This window comes from Colius striatus, chromosome 6 (genome assembly GCF_028858725.1).
Source record: "Colius striatus isolate bColStr4 chromosome 6, bColStr4.1.hap1, whole genome shotgun sequence".
Classification (NCBI taxonomy): Eukaryota; Metazoa; Chordata; class Aves; order Coliiformes; family Coliidae; genus Colius; species Colius striatus.
The window spans coordinates 32,451,318-32,467,502 of NC_084764.1; the positions used below are offsets into that span (position 1 = coordinate 32,451,318).

General features: G+C 44.2%; 1 protein-coding gene across 1 annotated transcript; it reads right to left on the bottom strand.

The window, feature by feature from the left end:
• Window positions 1-1,832: 1,832 nt before the first annotated feature.
• On the bottom strand, window positions 1,833-16,115 carry KLHL28 (kelch like family member 28). Its single transcript, XM_061997681.1, has 5 exons — window positions 15,760-16,115; window positions 11,399-12,297; window positions 9,504-9,947; window positions 6,822-7,030; window positions 1,833-6,216 (listed from the first exon to the last, which is right to left on the bottom strand). The coding sequence occupies exons 2-5, from the start codon at window positions 12,295-12,297 to the stop codon at window positions 6,053-6,055; spliced, it is 1,716 nt and encodes a 571-aa protein (XP_061853665.1). The 5' UTR covers window positions 15,760-16,115; the 3' UTR covers window positions 1,833-6,052.
• Window positions 16,116-16,185: the final 70 nt, after the last annotated feature.

The following is a 16,185-nucleotide window of genomic DNA, read 5'->3' on the forward strand; positions in this document are numbered from 1 at the left end:
CGCTGGGTGAACTCTTAGTTTGTATTCTCTTTTCAGCAATTTCTTGTAGGTTGAGATATCCAAATCGCTGGCGCTTCAAGTTTCAGTGATCCTACCTTAATAGCCTTGTTATCTCAGGCATAGCCTCATTGTTTTAAGCATTTCACAACTACCTCTTTGTATACCAGCTAACATTTAACTTTATCTGTGTCATTAAAAGTTTATATCCTATATCAATAAGTTATTTGTTGAGGGTTTTTTTTTAAGATTTTCTTTGGGTCCTTGTTGTGGTTTAGGCCCATCTGGGAACAAAGGACCATCATCAGCCATTGAGACCCAAGGGCCTTTTGGAAACCCCCAAGGACCCAGAGGGCTCACTCACCACCTTCAGATTCAGCAAAGCCCTTTGAACCTGAAACAGATCAGTTACTCAGTGATGTTGGGTGTGCCCCAGGAGAGAAGGATGTATAGGGCAACATTCCATTGTCCGCTCTTCTGCCAAGGAAAGCGGGAACAAGGGGGATCTGTGTGTTCCTTCTGCAGTTACTGATCACAGGGAGAGGGCAGTTATTGGGCATGGGGGCAGATGGAAAGCAGCAAGCTGTGTACTGAAATCCTACTCCACAAAAGCTTCTCCTACCAACAAGGCAGAAGACCTTGTAACGTAGTTATTCTGGTCAGGGTCCTGCAGCCAGCTCAGCCCTCCTGTGGTGGGTTTGTGTGGCCAGGTTCTGATAGCAGGAGGCTTCAGGGATGGCTTCTTTAAACAAAGAGTTGCTGGAAGCTTCTCCTGTGTGTGACAGGGCTGGTGCCAGTCAGCTCTAGCATGGACCTTTTGCTGCCCAAGGCTGAGCCCATTAGTGATGGATTAGTGATGCCTTTGGGATGGACAGACTGGAGTAGGGGAAGAAGATGCTGTGCAGGTGCCGAATTGCAACAGGGGACGAGAATGAGAATGTGAGACAACATCTCTGCAGACACGAAGGTCAGTGGAGGAGGGGAGGAGTTGCGCTGGCACTGGAAGAAAGATTCCTCTGTAACCTATGGTACAGCCCATGCAGCCATGGAGGCCACAGTGGATATCAGAGGGAGGTTGTGACCCCATGAGAAGCCTATGCAGGAACATGTTCCTAGCAGGACCTGGGAACCCATAGAGGAGCCCACGCAAGACCAGGTTTGCTATCTGGACTTTTGACTCCATGGGGGACCCATGCTGGAGCAGTCTGTTCCTGAAGGACTGTTTTTCCTGTGGATGACCCATGTTGGGCCAATTTGTGAAGAACTGTAGGCTGGGGGAAGGACCCACATTGGAGAATTTTTTGGAGGAGTATCTCCCGTGGGAGAGACCCCACACTGTAGCAGTGGGAAGTGTGAGGAGGCCTCCTCCTGAGAAGCAGCAGCAAAGTCCATTTGTAATGAACTGATCACAACCCCCATCCCCCACTCCCTGTGCTGCTGAGGAGGAAGGAAGGAGAATCCCTGAAAGGGGAAGGAGGTGGTTTAAAATTTGGTTTTATTTCTCATTTCCCTGCTCTGTTCCAATTGTTCATTAATAAATCATTTCTCCCCAAGCTGAGTCTGTTCTGCCCATGACAGTAATTGCTTTGTGTTCTCCTTGTCTTTACCTCAACTTGTGAGCCCTGTGTTATGTTTCTCTCTCCCCTGTCTAGTTTAGGAAGGGGAGTGATATAAGCAGTTGGTGGGCATCCAGAAGGGCCAGTGGCTTCTTGCTCCACAGCCTGGAGAAGGTGGGGGTTGCCGCTTTAGGGTAACAACTCAAAGGTGTCACTGCTTTAGAAGTCTAAAGCTGCAGCATATTTATAGTCCCTGTCCAACAAAAGTGTAAAAATAAGTTTTTCTTCAGCTTTCTTTACTAAATTGTTTCACATTCAATGAGATAGTTACAACAATACTTACAGAGCCTTGTCACAAGAGCAAACACGTTGAGAACACTAATAAAGACCGAGAATGCAGGTTGCAGTTATTTTCCTGTTGAACTCAAAATGCCACTTTTGTAAACAATAACAAAACTAGAACTTTGCTGCTACAAAAGATGTACACATAGAAACACACTACGTACACAAAACTACATGTATCATCTTCTAGTCCCAACCAAAGCACTCTGGTCAAGTCTGAGTACGATTTGGTAATCTCTGTACAATTATTAAATCCTGCTAGAAATCAGAGTTCTCCTCAGGTTTAAAATACAGCACAGCATAAGGCAAAAAAAGAGGAATTATCATCCAGTTCTTTGCGTTTCAGTTAAATAGCAAGAATTTAAGGCAAGTTTGAATATTTTGCATTGTTTCAGGTAGTGAATGGGGACTTACAGATGGCAAAGTCACAAAAGTAAGATGCTATCTCCCAGAAACAGTAACTGTCTGGAATGTGGACTGGACACAGTTGCCCCTCCAGAGATTCCAGCTGGGCTGTCTGAAGGAAAAGCATTCCTGGTAGGGAGAGGCTGGCGAGAGGCTTACAGATGAGTGTCTTAAGGAAAAAAAGAAGCAGAATTTCAGGAACTGTATGTACACATAAAGACTCATACCCATTTTAAAGTGCTCTACAGATCATTTTGAGTGATTAGAAATAGAACTGGATGATAATTTACAGTTGTATGACATCTTATTTGAAGGTCCTTGATGTTTAACCAGCAAAACAGACACGACACTGAGAGCACTGTTCTTCGAATGCAGACTTAAACGGATCATTGTGTCTGATGTTCTCACCACCAAGCACTTCAGTGAACAGGACAAGCAGCACCCAGAACAGAAAATGAAGATGGCATGATTCAAATGCTTTTGGGCTCCTCTCTACAAGGACACTGAGGTGCAGGAGAGGATCCAGAGGTGAGCTACCAAGCTAGTAAAGGATTTGGAGCACATCTCACATGAGGAGTGGCTGAGGGATCTGAGGCTTTTTAGCCTGGAGAAAAGAAGGCTCAGGGGACACCTTATTTCTCTCTACAACTACCTGAAAGGAAATTGTAGTGAGGCAGGAGTTGGTCTGTTCCCCCTAGTAATAAGCAATAGAACAAGAGGAAACAGCCTCAAGTTGTGCCAGGGGAGGTTCAGGCTGGATATGAGGAGGAATTTCTTTACTGAAAGGGTAGTCAGGCTTTGGAATGAGATGCCCAGGGAGGTGCTGGAGTCACTCTGGAGGTGTTTAAGAGACGGCAAATGGTCTAGTGGTTGATAGGGCTGGGACAAAGGCTGGACTTGATGATCTTAAAGGTCTCTCCCAGCTGAAATGATTCTGTGATCCCTAGGCTGATATGCTGCTCCATCCATTTCTAGCCAAACAGCTCACCTAACAGAAGCAGTGTATTTCATGAGGCATTTTTCCCATTCTTCCTACCAAGCCTGCACACCAGAAAATTGATGTTGATGCTGCCATCTTCCATTTAGCAATACCCCGTTACATATTACAGGCTCAATCTCTGCAGTTTCACGTGCTCTGACTTCTGCAAATGACAGATGTTTACATCAACACTGAATACCCACTACCACCACCCTGACGTGTGGACTTCTTGTTCTGCTGAAGTTAAAGAGATTTCTGTACCTTGCACCACTTTCTGCTACGGGAAAGCAGCGTTTGCTGACACTTCCCATCACGATTTGTGCAGGAGCGTCTGCATTTGCAAACCCTCCTGTCAGTAAGCTCTGGAATGAAGGGCACACACTGACCTGTGTGGAAAGCCTCCTAGCAATAAAAGGCAGAAACTTCTCTCAGGTAAGGAAGTTTTCTTATTTTAATATTAGTTTGTTAAGCCTGTTACCTCCAGTGTGTACTGGAAAGTATGATAATAAACAGCATCACTGTAAAACAGCCTGAGGAGTTCAACAGCACAGGTAAGCGTTCAGCTCTGGCATTGACCTGAACAGAGTGTGAACCCAGACAACAGGCACCTCCCCTTCATCGCCAAACCTGCTCCCCCTTCCTGCTCCTCCTCACACAAGCATGCAACATATAGCCACATAGCTGCTTGTGTCCTATCAACAGATTAATCACTGGCATAGTTAAACGATGCTATTATTGCTGCATAACTGGAATCCTTAGTGGGGAAAAAAACCTGCATTGAAAACGCTGAAACTGTTCATTTTATTTGCTTTTAAAGTCCTGTTTAATTCTATCAACTTTCTAGCACAAGTGCAGGATTTTACCACCTGTGCAAACACTTGTTAGCTGTGATAACATTTTAGGGTGAACACACCTTTGTCTCCTTGATTGTTTCCAATCTGACAGGTAGCATATGGAAGAACAGGGAACACCACTGCTGGCCTGGCTGCAAGGAGCACTGCAGGAACTGCAAATAAATCGGGTACACTCCAACCTCTCCACTTTAGGTACTTACAGAGAAATGGCTTTTAAAGCAACTATTTCAAATATTATTGCACCTTCAAAAATAATACTATATGGGCCTGAAAAACAAAGGGAAACCAACATTTATTTAACAAGAGGGAAACAGCTCTGGAGGCAGAAAAATTCTTCAGTACCAGGCCTGGCAATACACATACAGACATCACAACAAAAATTCATGAGAACCACAACTCCTAGTCAAAATCAGAAGACAACCCAAAACATTCTAAATTAGCTAAAGTTCATATTTATTCAGTCATCTATTTTAAATAATGGTTATAACCCACTACTTTTGCTTTCTATTTATCTGTCAAATTTTCCCTAAGTTTAGGACTATCGTGAAGTTTTATCTCTTGAGATTCTGGTTAAATCACAAGAACAGACCTTCAGCACTCTGTGACAAAGACACACACGTGGATGAGCAACCATGCCCTGTGCTGATCTGTCACTGTGCCTCGTGTTAAAGGCAAGACTGTCTGAGGAACCTGAGACTGGCTCTCAATTCATTCTCTGTTTATGCATTTGTGAGAAGAGGGACAATAAACTTGGATGATCTAGGGGGGAAAAAGACAAACCCAAAACAAAAGAAAAAGGTAACAAACACAGAACTCATTCATTGTGTTACTCTTGACAGTTTTCGTAGGCACGAATGTATCAAGCAAGAAACAAAAACACTAGAACAATCAAAACAATCATGCTCTATGCATACTGCGCTAAAACCGGTAACAGCCTTACCGTGAAGTCTTACATTTAGCACCATTTTTGTATCTGAACACTCTGAGAAAGCAATCATACATTCTTTTTCAAAAGGAAGGTGCAGGGAATAGGAACACGAGTGTGCTGGGAGAAGGACAAGGTGGATCCATGTTGCAGTATGTATTTTGTATCATGCTGTGAATGCTGCCGTGGCATCTTCCAACACACTACTGTTGGAATTTGTGAAAACACACATCAGATTGGCAGGATTAAGTCCTTTCACCTAGCACTCATGTCTCCACAAAAAAAAAAAAAAAAAAAAAAAGACAAGGGAAGTTAAAAATGTGATTTCTCTTCAGCAGATCCAAAAATGTCACTAAGACAATAAATCTGCCTGGTACATTTCTTTAAGTGGTTGCTAACTACCATCCCAGCCCTCCTGCCAGTAAGCGAGTAACGAAGGAGAGTGCACAGGCAACACACTGTGGCATTCAGTATTTACAAACCTTGAGATACAGAAACAAGGCAGCCCTTTAGTTCATTACAAAAATGATGAAGCACTGGCATTTTCTTGCTATGAAGACACAACCAGACAACTATCAGCACACTGTCCAGTCAGACAACACACCCACACACCTCTCACCCCAAGCACAGTAAACTTCATGTCTCGTAGTAGGCAGGAGGAAGAGAGAAAAGCTCTAGAAAGTGAAAGGGTTAGATAGACAGGAAGTTTTCTAACCATGCCCCAGGCACCTGCAGTGCTCTCTAGAATTCACTGCCATTACCAGGGTACTAGCTAAACCCAGCTGGCAATAAGCTTTCTGTTCCTTCTGTCTGTGTCACTAAAGGAACAGAGGGCAATTACTGGAAGAAAACAAATCCTTCCTCATATCAATCCCAATCTCACCACATTGCTCCAAATTTCCATCACCAGAGCTTATGTTCTCCACCAGTGGGGTTTATTTGCAAGCAGATTAAGCTCCATCTTTGCATTAGGTCCGTAAAGTGGTGCTTTGCATCAAAGTGCAGTCAAGCCAAAATTGCATCGACAGTACATCATCCCTGCTGAGTCCAGCCAGGTGTCCGAGATGGGGTCATACTTCTGCACCGTGTTCAGGTAGGATGACCCCGAATGACCTCCAACAACGTAAAGGTAGTTATCAATCACAGCTGCTCCTACTCCTTTTGGAAAGGAAAAACAATGGATTGCATGATCACAGGCATAGAAATAAGTAGTATTTCCTTTCCTAATTGAAACCACCCACCCCACCCCAAAGGCTGAACAGACAAGTCCTCACAGACCACTTCTTAGGGCTGCTTTTAAAGAAAATGGGTGTAAATGAGGAGTCTCCCTCTGTTCAGGTCCTAGAATTCCTTCTTACTGTTGTCACACCTTTTCCTATGACAAAGCAATGCTCTTTCATCGCTGTACTCGTTTGTCAGGGAGACAGAGAGAGGATGTCCTACCAAGTCTCAACGTAAAATGAGAATAGTAACCACAAAATTGCCAAAACTCACTCCAAAAATCAATGAAAAAATAGAAGCCAGAGTAGAAAGATTACCTCATATTCTTTTTGTTCCAGCTCAGCATTAATCAACTGGACTGTAATTAAAAATAAATAAATATTCTTTCACAGAGCTGATTAAGTGTTCTTCATTTATAGACGAAGCACAGTGCTCTGTCGACAAGTCACTGCGACATTCTTGCAGCTTCTATCAGATCAAACAGCAGGTTTTTTTCTGAAATGGTACTGCAGTAAAGGACTGCAGGTTGCATACGCCCCTACCTGTTCTGGGCTCCTTCATGGGATGACAGACAGTCCATTGGTTTTGGTGAGGATCGTATCTCTCGATGCTCGATAAGTGAGACACTCCATTGTGTCCACCTACTACAAAGATGAAGCCCAGCATGACACCAACACCAAAGTTGATTCGTTTATCAGCCATTGAAGCAACCGTCTCCCAGGAGTTCTTACTTGGATCATAACGCTCCATGCTGGGAATGCAAACAAATAGCTTGTGAGGCTTGGAGTGGAGTGTGAATGTCACTCCACAAGATATCTGCATCTGTCAGAGGTACAGCTAGTTCTGCAACCAGTATTACCAAATGCAGGAACAACACAGCAGAAAGAGTGCTTGGGCTGACAGAAAATTCTGTGTTGTGGCTGCTCTGTAGTACCCAAGGGCAGCACACAAGAAACTCAAGCCAGTGCTGTCACCTCAGAAGCATCAGTCACACCCTAGGGATGCTTGACAACACATAGTTGCTGGAGGTTCTCAACAGGGTGTTGCCAAAAAGCAGTTTTAACATATTTCACTCTGACATAGTGACTGTAGTTCAGCTGCTTCTCTGATGCCCTGGATCTGCAGCTTACATATTGAAACAAAGTGAGATTTTTTTTAAAGCTGGCCTCAGAACTGAAAGCTCTTTCAAGGATGACTGCTGCTATTTATAAGAAATGCAACTCATGAAAAACTGAACACAATTCAGATCTGAAGTGTAGCTATTTGGGTAAAACACGAAATAAAAAACTTCCTGGAGGCTTGCAGACAGAAAATTACAGACAAAGAGAAAAAAAAAAATGTGGAGAGCATGTTCCTCAGGAAAAGCACTAAAAAGGTTACTGATCAAAACACTAAGAATAGAAGAGCCCTTCAGAATAAAATGGAAATGAATTATCATCACCATTGCTATTCATTTTAATCACTGGAGCTGTACAGATGGTCAGTGATTAACACACTCATGGCTCATAGCCATTCTCTGGACAAAGTGTAGCTCCAGTAGCACAAAGGGGGCAGAAAATAGGGGAAGAGAAAAATCGCTACAACATTGGAGAAAAAGTGCTTAATTACACAGCAGTCAGCCTTCTTTTAACACTAGAGCTTGTGTAAGCCTAGTGACAGTTTGGCATGGCATATTACTTGCACCCTTGCATCATTATTAAAACCAAAATTATTCATTAAAAGGAAATTTAAAAAGCAAACAATGAAATATCCGATTCTAGTAACTCTACAGGAGCTGCTGGCAATTCCTTTGACTGAGGAAGGGAGAAGATGTGGTACAGAGACTACAGCTACTACAGGGCTTTAATGTTGTTAAGAGCTTTTCCTTTAAAGGTACCAGCTCGATAAAGATATTTCCTACGGCTCCAGGGAAAAGTCTCTCAATTCCTGAAAGGAGATTACCGAGTTTACCTTTCAGAGCCTAGGTGCACACTGAGCATTCAACTTTTGGAGCCACTTCTGGCAAAAGCAAGGGGCTTGATTATTTTCCTTTTTTATGGTCTGTGCAACAGGGCTGTAGTGGAGCAAGCACCCCAGTGATCCCACAGCAATGCCTGTTCTGCTCTGCTCACCACTTTGTTCTAAGCCACCACTAAAGCTGACAGCTCTGTGTGGTGCAGAGGCAGTATGGAGCCAAGAGAAACCACACGGGACAACAGCACAGCTGAACTGTTCTGGGTCATACTCCCATGTGACAAAACCCGAGAGTCAATAAAAAACTTTAAGAGATTGTTTGCTTGTCTAGTTGATATTTCAACTGCTAATGCAGATCACAAATTCGAACCAAGAAATTAGAACAATGTCACATTGTTTCATAAAATCCTGTTGCAAGCATACCAACCAGTTTACTGATGGTTTTATTTCAGTAATTTAAAAAACTGAATGCATTTTCCAAATTAAAACTAGTTAGGCTGTGCTTTCCTATTTGGGAACTAATTATTTGCTTCACAAATGGCTTAATATAAAACCTTATCAAGTATAGAGTGAGCACAACTAATAACTATTGCTATGCTGTTAGACAATCAATGCATCCCTTCCTATAAAGCAAGATTTTCATTCTTTATTCAGCTATTTAGGCTTGCAGTTTAGTAATTCACTTCCTGCAGCTGATTTGTTTCCATTTTTATGAAGAGAGTACAAATGATTTCTTTGCACAACTAAATACCCCTGTCCATCCATACAGAGCACTAGGGAATAGAACAATTAAAGACCATGCCGGCAGGAGGAAATCCCTGGGAACATCAGGTCTGATGCCAGCCCACTTCTACCCAAGAGCCAGACCAGAAACCATGATCCTGAACTTTATTATTATCACTACAACTATGGCAAGATTCCATCTGAAGTATTTATGTTGTGAATTTTCAGCATGTGAAAAACCCTCTATTGGTTTCCTTACTGAAGCTAACCATGCATCCTAGTATTTTGTAGGCCCAAGGTATAAGGATTCGCACAGCACTGGCACAGGGCTAAGTGAGTCTTTTAAACCAGCTCTGAGCCAGAACACCTAAAGATAAGTTAAAGTTGAACTGGCACAGAGTGATGCTGCAGAACAAGGGTTAATGAGGCCCACTGTGGATTATCAATCTACCTTAGAGTAATTTTTAATTGGCTGAATGTAAGCTGAGCAGTGAGTTTTGCTGGTTTCCAGTTTATGACACAGAGCTACACACATCCACAGCACATACCTTTTCATATGAGCAGGGCCATAACCACCAATGGCATATATCATTCCGTCCAAGACAGCTGCAGCAAAACAACTCCTGGTTTTGTTCATGGGAGCCACCAGTTGCCATTCCTTCACTTTAGGAATGTACTTCTCTACAGTTCGCAGATAAGACTGCCCATTGTAACCACCCAAGGCATAGAGCTCTCCTGCCAGAACCACCACTCCCAGAGTACTCCGGCTCTCAAACATCCTCTCAAGAGACGTCCAAGTGTTAGTGTCGGGGTCCCAGCACTCCACTGAATTCTCGTGTTTTCGGTAGCTGATGCCCTGACAGACATGGGTTGCAATCCCCCCCACAACATAGATTTTCTGGTCTAGGACGCATATTCCAAACTCATAGCGGGGAATGCTGAGAGGTGCCAGGCCTATCCAGGAGTCATTCTGGGGAAAATACATTTCAACACTGAAACAGAAAACCAAAGATTATGTGAGTAAACCTAACTGTCCGAAGCTCTGTACAGTGCAAATGGGCATCATGGAACACAGACGTACGAGCATTTCAGATGTTCCATTTCATGGTAGATTGCTTCTTCCAATCGTTCAAATGTAACCTAAAAATCAAATGCTGTTTACTGTTTTAAAGAGCTAAAACTCCAGGGCCTCGCAGAACACAGAGTGACACAGCAACATAACAAGCAGCCAAAAAACCTGACACAATGAGTTTTGGAAGTACAAACCAGACAGATTACAGGGGAGACAGAACAGCATCATGGAATATGCAATGGAAGACAATACAGTGCTGATGCCACCAGAGTTTTTGAAGTGGGTAAGCTAGAGATACAAACCAAAAGGATAAGAAAGGTAAACTGGAAAAAAGGAGTCAGAATATTCATAGAGATGAGAGGGAAAAGAAGGAGAGGAGGAAGCACATGTCTATATATACATTCAAATATACACTCACAAAATACTACTTGTAGATTTATAAATACATATTTAACATGCACTGAATGATATAAACTGTCAAAGTAGAACAAACTAATTTAAAATATCTGGTTTTAAAACACTGTTCACCTGCATTTTCTTTAAATTATACCATCACTGATGTGATAAGGACATATTCACCAGCAAAGCCCTCCATGTGCATGTGTAAGTGTATGTACACGTGCAAGCTCACACATAGCTAACTACCACTTCTGGAGTGTTAGTACGATGTCAGAAGTAAATCCAATCACATCACTATGGGGAAGAAAGCTGTTTTTCTCTCTATTACATTCCTTTTGGTCACAGGATTAGCCTCAGTGATGTACTCCTGTGAAAAACAGGTTAGGAAGGATGTGCCTGCAACTGCTCCTGCCAGCACAGATATGGAAACTTGCTTGGCAGTAGAGATCAAAGTCATGATTATATCATGATCAAGAATGTGATATTTCTAAAAATTATCTCTTCGCTCTTCTCTGATTAAGTCTATTTTAATTCCAAGGACTTCTGAGTTATGAGGAAACTTATTTGTCATACCTTATGTTAAATTTTACTATGTGATTTCTGGAATAGTAATAGAGCAGGGAAAAATTATGAGAAATGAAAAGAGCTGATAAAGAAGGAGCATATAAACTTCTATTAAACGCTTTTATGAATCAAATTCTCAACCAACAGAATTAAAACATTATGACTTAATAGCTATTTGTGTTTGCACAAATAAAACCCCATTAACACTGAAGATTACTCCTGAAACCAAAAGCATTTTCAAATGTTCAAAACCAAAGTCTCACATAAGCCTTCTTACAAAGGAAAGCAGTAACGACAGTCCTGTAAACCACAGCTCTTCAATGGTTGTGTTACTCCTGACCCAGGGCCACAATAAACACACATGAATGTCACAACACACAAGTACTGCAACAACTTGACACAACTCACCTTTCCAAACATGCAAACAGTCCAGCTTTTCCTCCAACAGCACAAAGAACCTTAGGAGCGCAGCGAGGTCGTGTCATCAACATGGTCTGGTGGGAAAGTCTGTGTTCAGGCATAAAGTGGTATTTTAGTGCCTCATTTAGCAGATGTTTGCAAGTATGGTCATCACGAATGAGATGGTTTGCTTCGTAAAGCCTCGTGAGAAACTTCACGCTCAGCAATGGCAACCGAACGCAGTGTAGCAGCTGTGCCAAGTACTTCTGTCGCTCCTGCACGTCATATTTGATCCAGGACTCGAGCGCATAAAAAACAGCTTCTTCCGTCACAACATTCAAGCAGTCGTTGGAAACAATTTCATCCAGTTCTGAATGCGTAAGCTCAAAAAATTCTTCCGTCTGACAAACGTCTTCAAAGTTCTGGCAAATGTACTTGTTAGCAGTCAAGTAGAGGTCGTGGCAGCCGTAGGTCTCCGCAAAACGAGAGATGCCGATGCAGTTGCCAGGATCGAGCTGGCTTTCAAGAAACGCGCAGCACTCCTTCACCACCAGCTTGATCTGGAGAAGATTGGCGGCTGGAAGAAGCGACTCGACCGTGTCTTGGGAGATGAAGATGGTTCCCGTATAGGCATAGTCCACGATAGCCTGCAAGGCTGCCTCGTCGATGCACTGGAACTCCACCTCTGAGTTCTCCTTCTCGGAAAGGTTCCCAGTGAACATGGCTTTGAAGTAGGGGCTGATGCTGGCAAGCACCACTTTGTGGGCGTGGATCTTGACATCGCCGACTCTGAGGATAATGTCGCAGAGCTCGTGATGTTGGCGAAGGAGGTTCAAGCCTTGCAGAAGCTGTTCAGAATGCAAGTGGGTTAAGTTGGCAAGCACGTAGGTTGGAGACGACTGGTCCATCTGTGACAAACAGAGTTTTTAATGCATTACTCAGGGCTTCACTTCAGCAGCTTCATTACTCATGTTCCTTACACATGCCACACAACATGCAAAAATATTTTTCCATTTTTGCTTTTACCTTAATTAGGTTTCATACTTTCCAATTTACTTTTCCCATCCTTATGTGTTACAGTTTTTCATGCCAGTTAAATCGAGGAGAAGCAAATGTTTATTAATAGCTGATGCTATATTCCTCTTTGACTTGAAAACAAAACCAGAAACCCAACCATTATCCTTTCAAAATGTTTTTGTTCTGGAGTAAAATGCATATTATCCAAAGCCCTGAATACATTATAGGATTCTATAGCAGATATTTGAGGTGACTGAACTATAAACTAAATAGAGACAAATAAAGAACTCGCTTATTTGAGACAAAGTTTCAAAAGTTCTTAAACTGCTTTGTGCTCCTAGCCTCATGGTCTACTCAGTGCTGCTGTGCTTCCTCTCCAAATGTAGCAGGGCACTCTCCCTAGTGAAAAGATACAAGCTGAAAGTCATGCTGTTTTCCAGTGGCAACAGCCATTATAGATCAGCCTGACCTGACTCAAAGTATAACTTGGTAGGATAAGAAAATTCTTGAGCTAGCGGACAGTGAAACAGATGTCTCAGAGATAATGTTGTTGCTAGAAAAGATGTCCCTGCTAGCTCGACAGAGATGTAAATGCAACAAGATTACTGACAGTCAATCACTTTATTCTACAAAAGCCTACTTCCATTTCGGGGCGGGGGGGGGAGCGGGGTGAGAAGATTTCTGTGTATTCTCCTTTGGAGTGTGTCTGAAAATCCTCCCCCTTGAACAGGGACATCCCTCAAGGTTACCCTCCAGAGCTGAAAGAATCACTCACTGTTTTTGACATGGCTGAGTAACATCACTCTCTATGAAATAAGCTAGCTTTAAACTCTTAATTCAATTAATAAGTAGCAGCTACTGTACTAATATCATGTAGCAACTGTTCCTCTGATTGCCTACTGAAACTAAAAATCTATATTCTTATCCTGATTTAAGCTGTATACAAAATATATTTCCAATTCTAATCACATTATTAGTCTGTAAAAATAAATTTCTGTTTTGCTATACCCTATGAGTTTGCCATCATCATCCCGTGGGCACAGGGAACACCAACCAGCCCTGCCTCCCTCCCCGGAGAGTCCTCCCCTCTGTAAAAAGGAGCAAAACAGCCCCACAGCAGCCCTGGGCCACAGGAAAGCAGGTGCTGGAGCCAAGGTTACCATACTCTGAATGGGCAGAGGAGCACAAGGGAAGGGGGAGATCCTTGTCTTGTCTCACAAAGTAGCATCCACCATGAGATTAAATCCCCTGTGCACATGCCCTGGATGTGCCTTCACTCTACAGAGAGATGAGGCCACAGAAAACTGGGAGCTGGGCCTGTGCCCACTATCAAGAGGCACAGGACCACATCCCAGGTGTCCAGGCTGAACAGCCTGTTGTCTGTCACCATTTCAACATCCTCTCAGCACTGGCAGCTACCCACACTTCCCAATATCACTCGTAAGGGCAGAGAGAAGGATCCTCATTCCTACCCACAAAACCCTCAATCACTTATTCCAGAAGTTTTAGTTTGCATCGTGACACTTGCAGGCACTCTGATACCTGCTCTAATTTCAGTACCATTAAAATTCAAATGGTGCTGCCCACCACTACCTGTTGAAGAAGTAGTTCCTTAGCTCTTTATTCAGATCGAATTATTATACCAGTGAGAGGGTGGAGGGTAGGAATGTGTCAGAATCCTGGACCACAAGGAAATGTAACTATTGTTCTACAGAGAACACTGCTACTATCCAATTTCTGAACTGAAAAGCTGATTTAATTTTGATTTGTTAAATGACTATACAAACTTCAAGAACTCACTTCTTTTACCTTGTTATTAAGAAGTTCATCATATTCACTGCTCCTTAACTGACATCTAATTTGCAGTGAGCCTACTTATAATGTGCTTAATCTGAAAGAACAAAATTAGTTCCCAACTCTTAAATACAGAACATAATAGCACTGACAGAGAAGTGAAGGCTTACAGTTAGGGACTGAAAACTTATTACCCATTAAAAGGCAATTAAGCTCATTCCCTTCCTACTACGCCCTACACTGGAAAAAAACCCCATATATTTAAACTATTTTAAGCATATCTGCAAAAGGCAAGTTTCCAACAACATTTTCCATATAATAACAGTTTTTGCAGCACAAATCCTATGGGGGAACAAAGCTGTTTAGCAGCTAAACCACTTTATTTTCCTTATGTGTTAGTACTCAGTTCATAATTTGATTGTTCATATATGCAGAAATCATAAAACATGAGATATCACCACATGGAAGGGAAAAGGAACAGTTACAGGTCAGTCACAAAACTTGTAAAAACAGTTATAAATAACCATAGTTAAGTTATTTCACAGAGATAAAACTTTTTGTACCAACTCGGCAGAGATGCCTACTGTTGTCTCTTGCATACTACCTGGCCAAGCTCATCCACATCACATATTTGCATGCATTTATTTTATTGTCAAGCAAGAAACCAGAAGCTGGAACATGCATGCAAATCCAACAGTGTGCATTCACAACACTAACAGTTGCTCTGAGGCTCTGGACTATCAGATCCTCTTCACAGTTTGGAATAGCATTACCTTAAACAGCAGGGAAAGACTTACTGGAAATAACAAGATCAAGCAGAAACATATATAGCAAGATTACTGAAGGGTTTGACTCCCCTAAAAAACACGGTGATTGACAATGTCCAATGATGCAGAACATAGCATTTTATTTATGTGTAGAGAGCAGGAAGAGCTCCAGGCACTTCTGTTTCAAGGTAGCATTTAAGTGCTCACCAGTTCCTCATTCGGACTACAAAATAGCTGGGGCCAGCAAGTGACTTCTCCAGTTTTGCTACTCCATGCAAAACCTCAATAGCTCTCCATCTGAAAGCCGAGAACTTTTGTTCCAAACACCCGACACAACGCAGGAAACATCTTCTGCATGCCGAAAAACATCAGAAAAAACCGCAAGGAATAGCTGGCAAGCACGAAGCGCCTGGCTGGTGAAAGGCTGCGCTGTGCCGCTGCGCGGAAGCCGCGGGGACAGACGCTGGAACCCACAGCACCGATCGCCTCCGCCGCGGGCAGCGCGCAGGACGGGGATCTTCCGCGACACTGGCCATAGCTTCCGCTGCCACCGCTCCGTTGGCACGAGTGTCTCCCCGGGCCGGCTGCCGCTGCCCTAATTACCCGAGGCCGCCCGTCCCGCCCGCGCTCCACAGAGTGACCCGGGACACGGCAGTCCGCGCCGCGCGGCAAATGGGCGCGGAAGCGCTCCGACACCGAGGCGGCGGCGGCGGCGGACGGGGTGAGGTGGGCAGAGCCGCTATGCCGCTGCGGCGGGCGAGGGGAAGGGAGAGGAGAAGGGGTGGAGCTCACCTGAGGTGGGGTGCGGGCCGCGGCGAGGCCCAGCCCGCGGTCGCCGCCGTCGCCACCGCCGCCGCCTCACTTGCCTCCGCTCCTCCGGCAGCGCCCGGCAGCCGCGCACGTCATTTCCGAGCGCGAGCGCCGCCGCCCCGCGCGCTCTGCCAATCAGCAGCGGGCAAGCGCCGCGCACCCACAACCTCCCGGGACTGGGCGCTGCCACTCGCTGCTCCGCGGGAAGCTCTACTGCCTCAGGGCCCGGCGGCGCGGCGCCGGCACTCCCGCACTCCCGCCCCCGCCCCACGGCTCTCGGTTTCCGCAGCAGCGCATCTGCGCTCCGCGGTGCCGGCCGGCGGAGTGCGGAAGGTGCCCAGTCGTGCGCCTGTTCCCCCCCACGCCGCGCCGTGGGTGATGCCGCGCAGGCGCGTCCCGCGCCCCTTG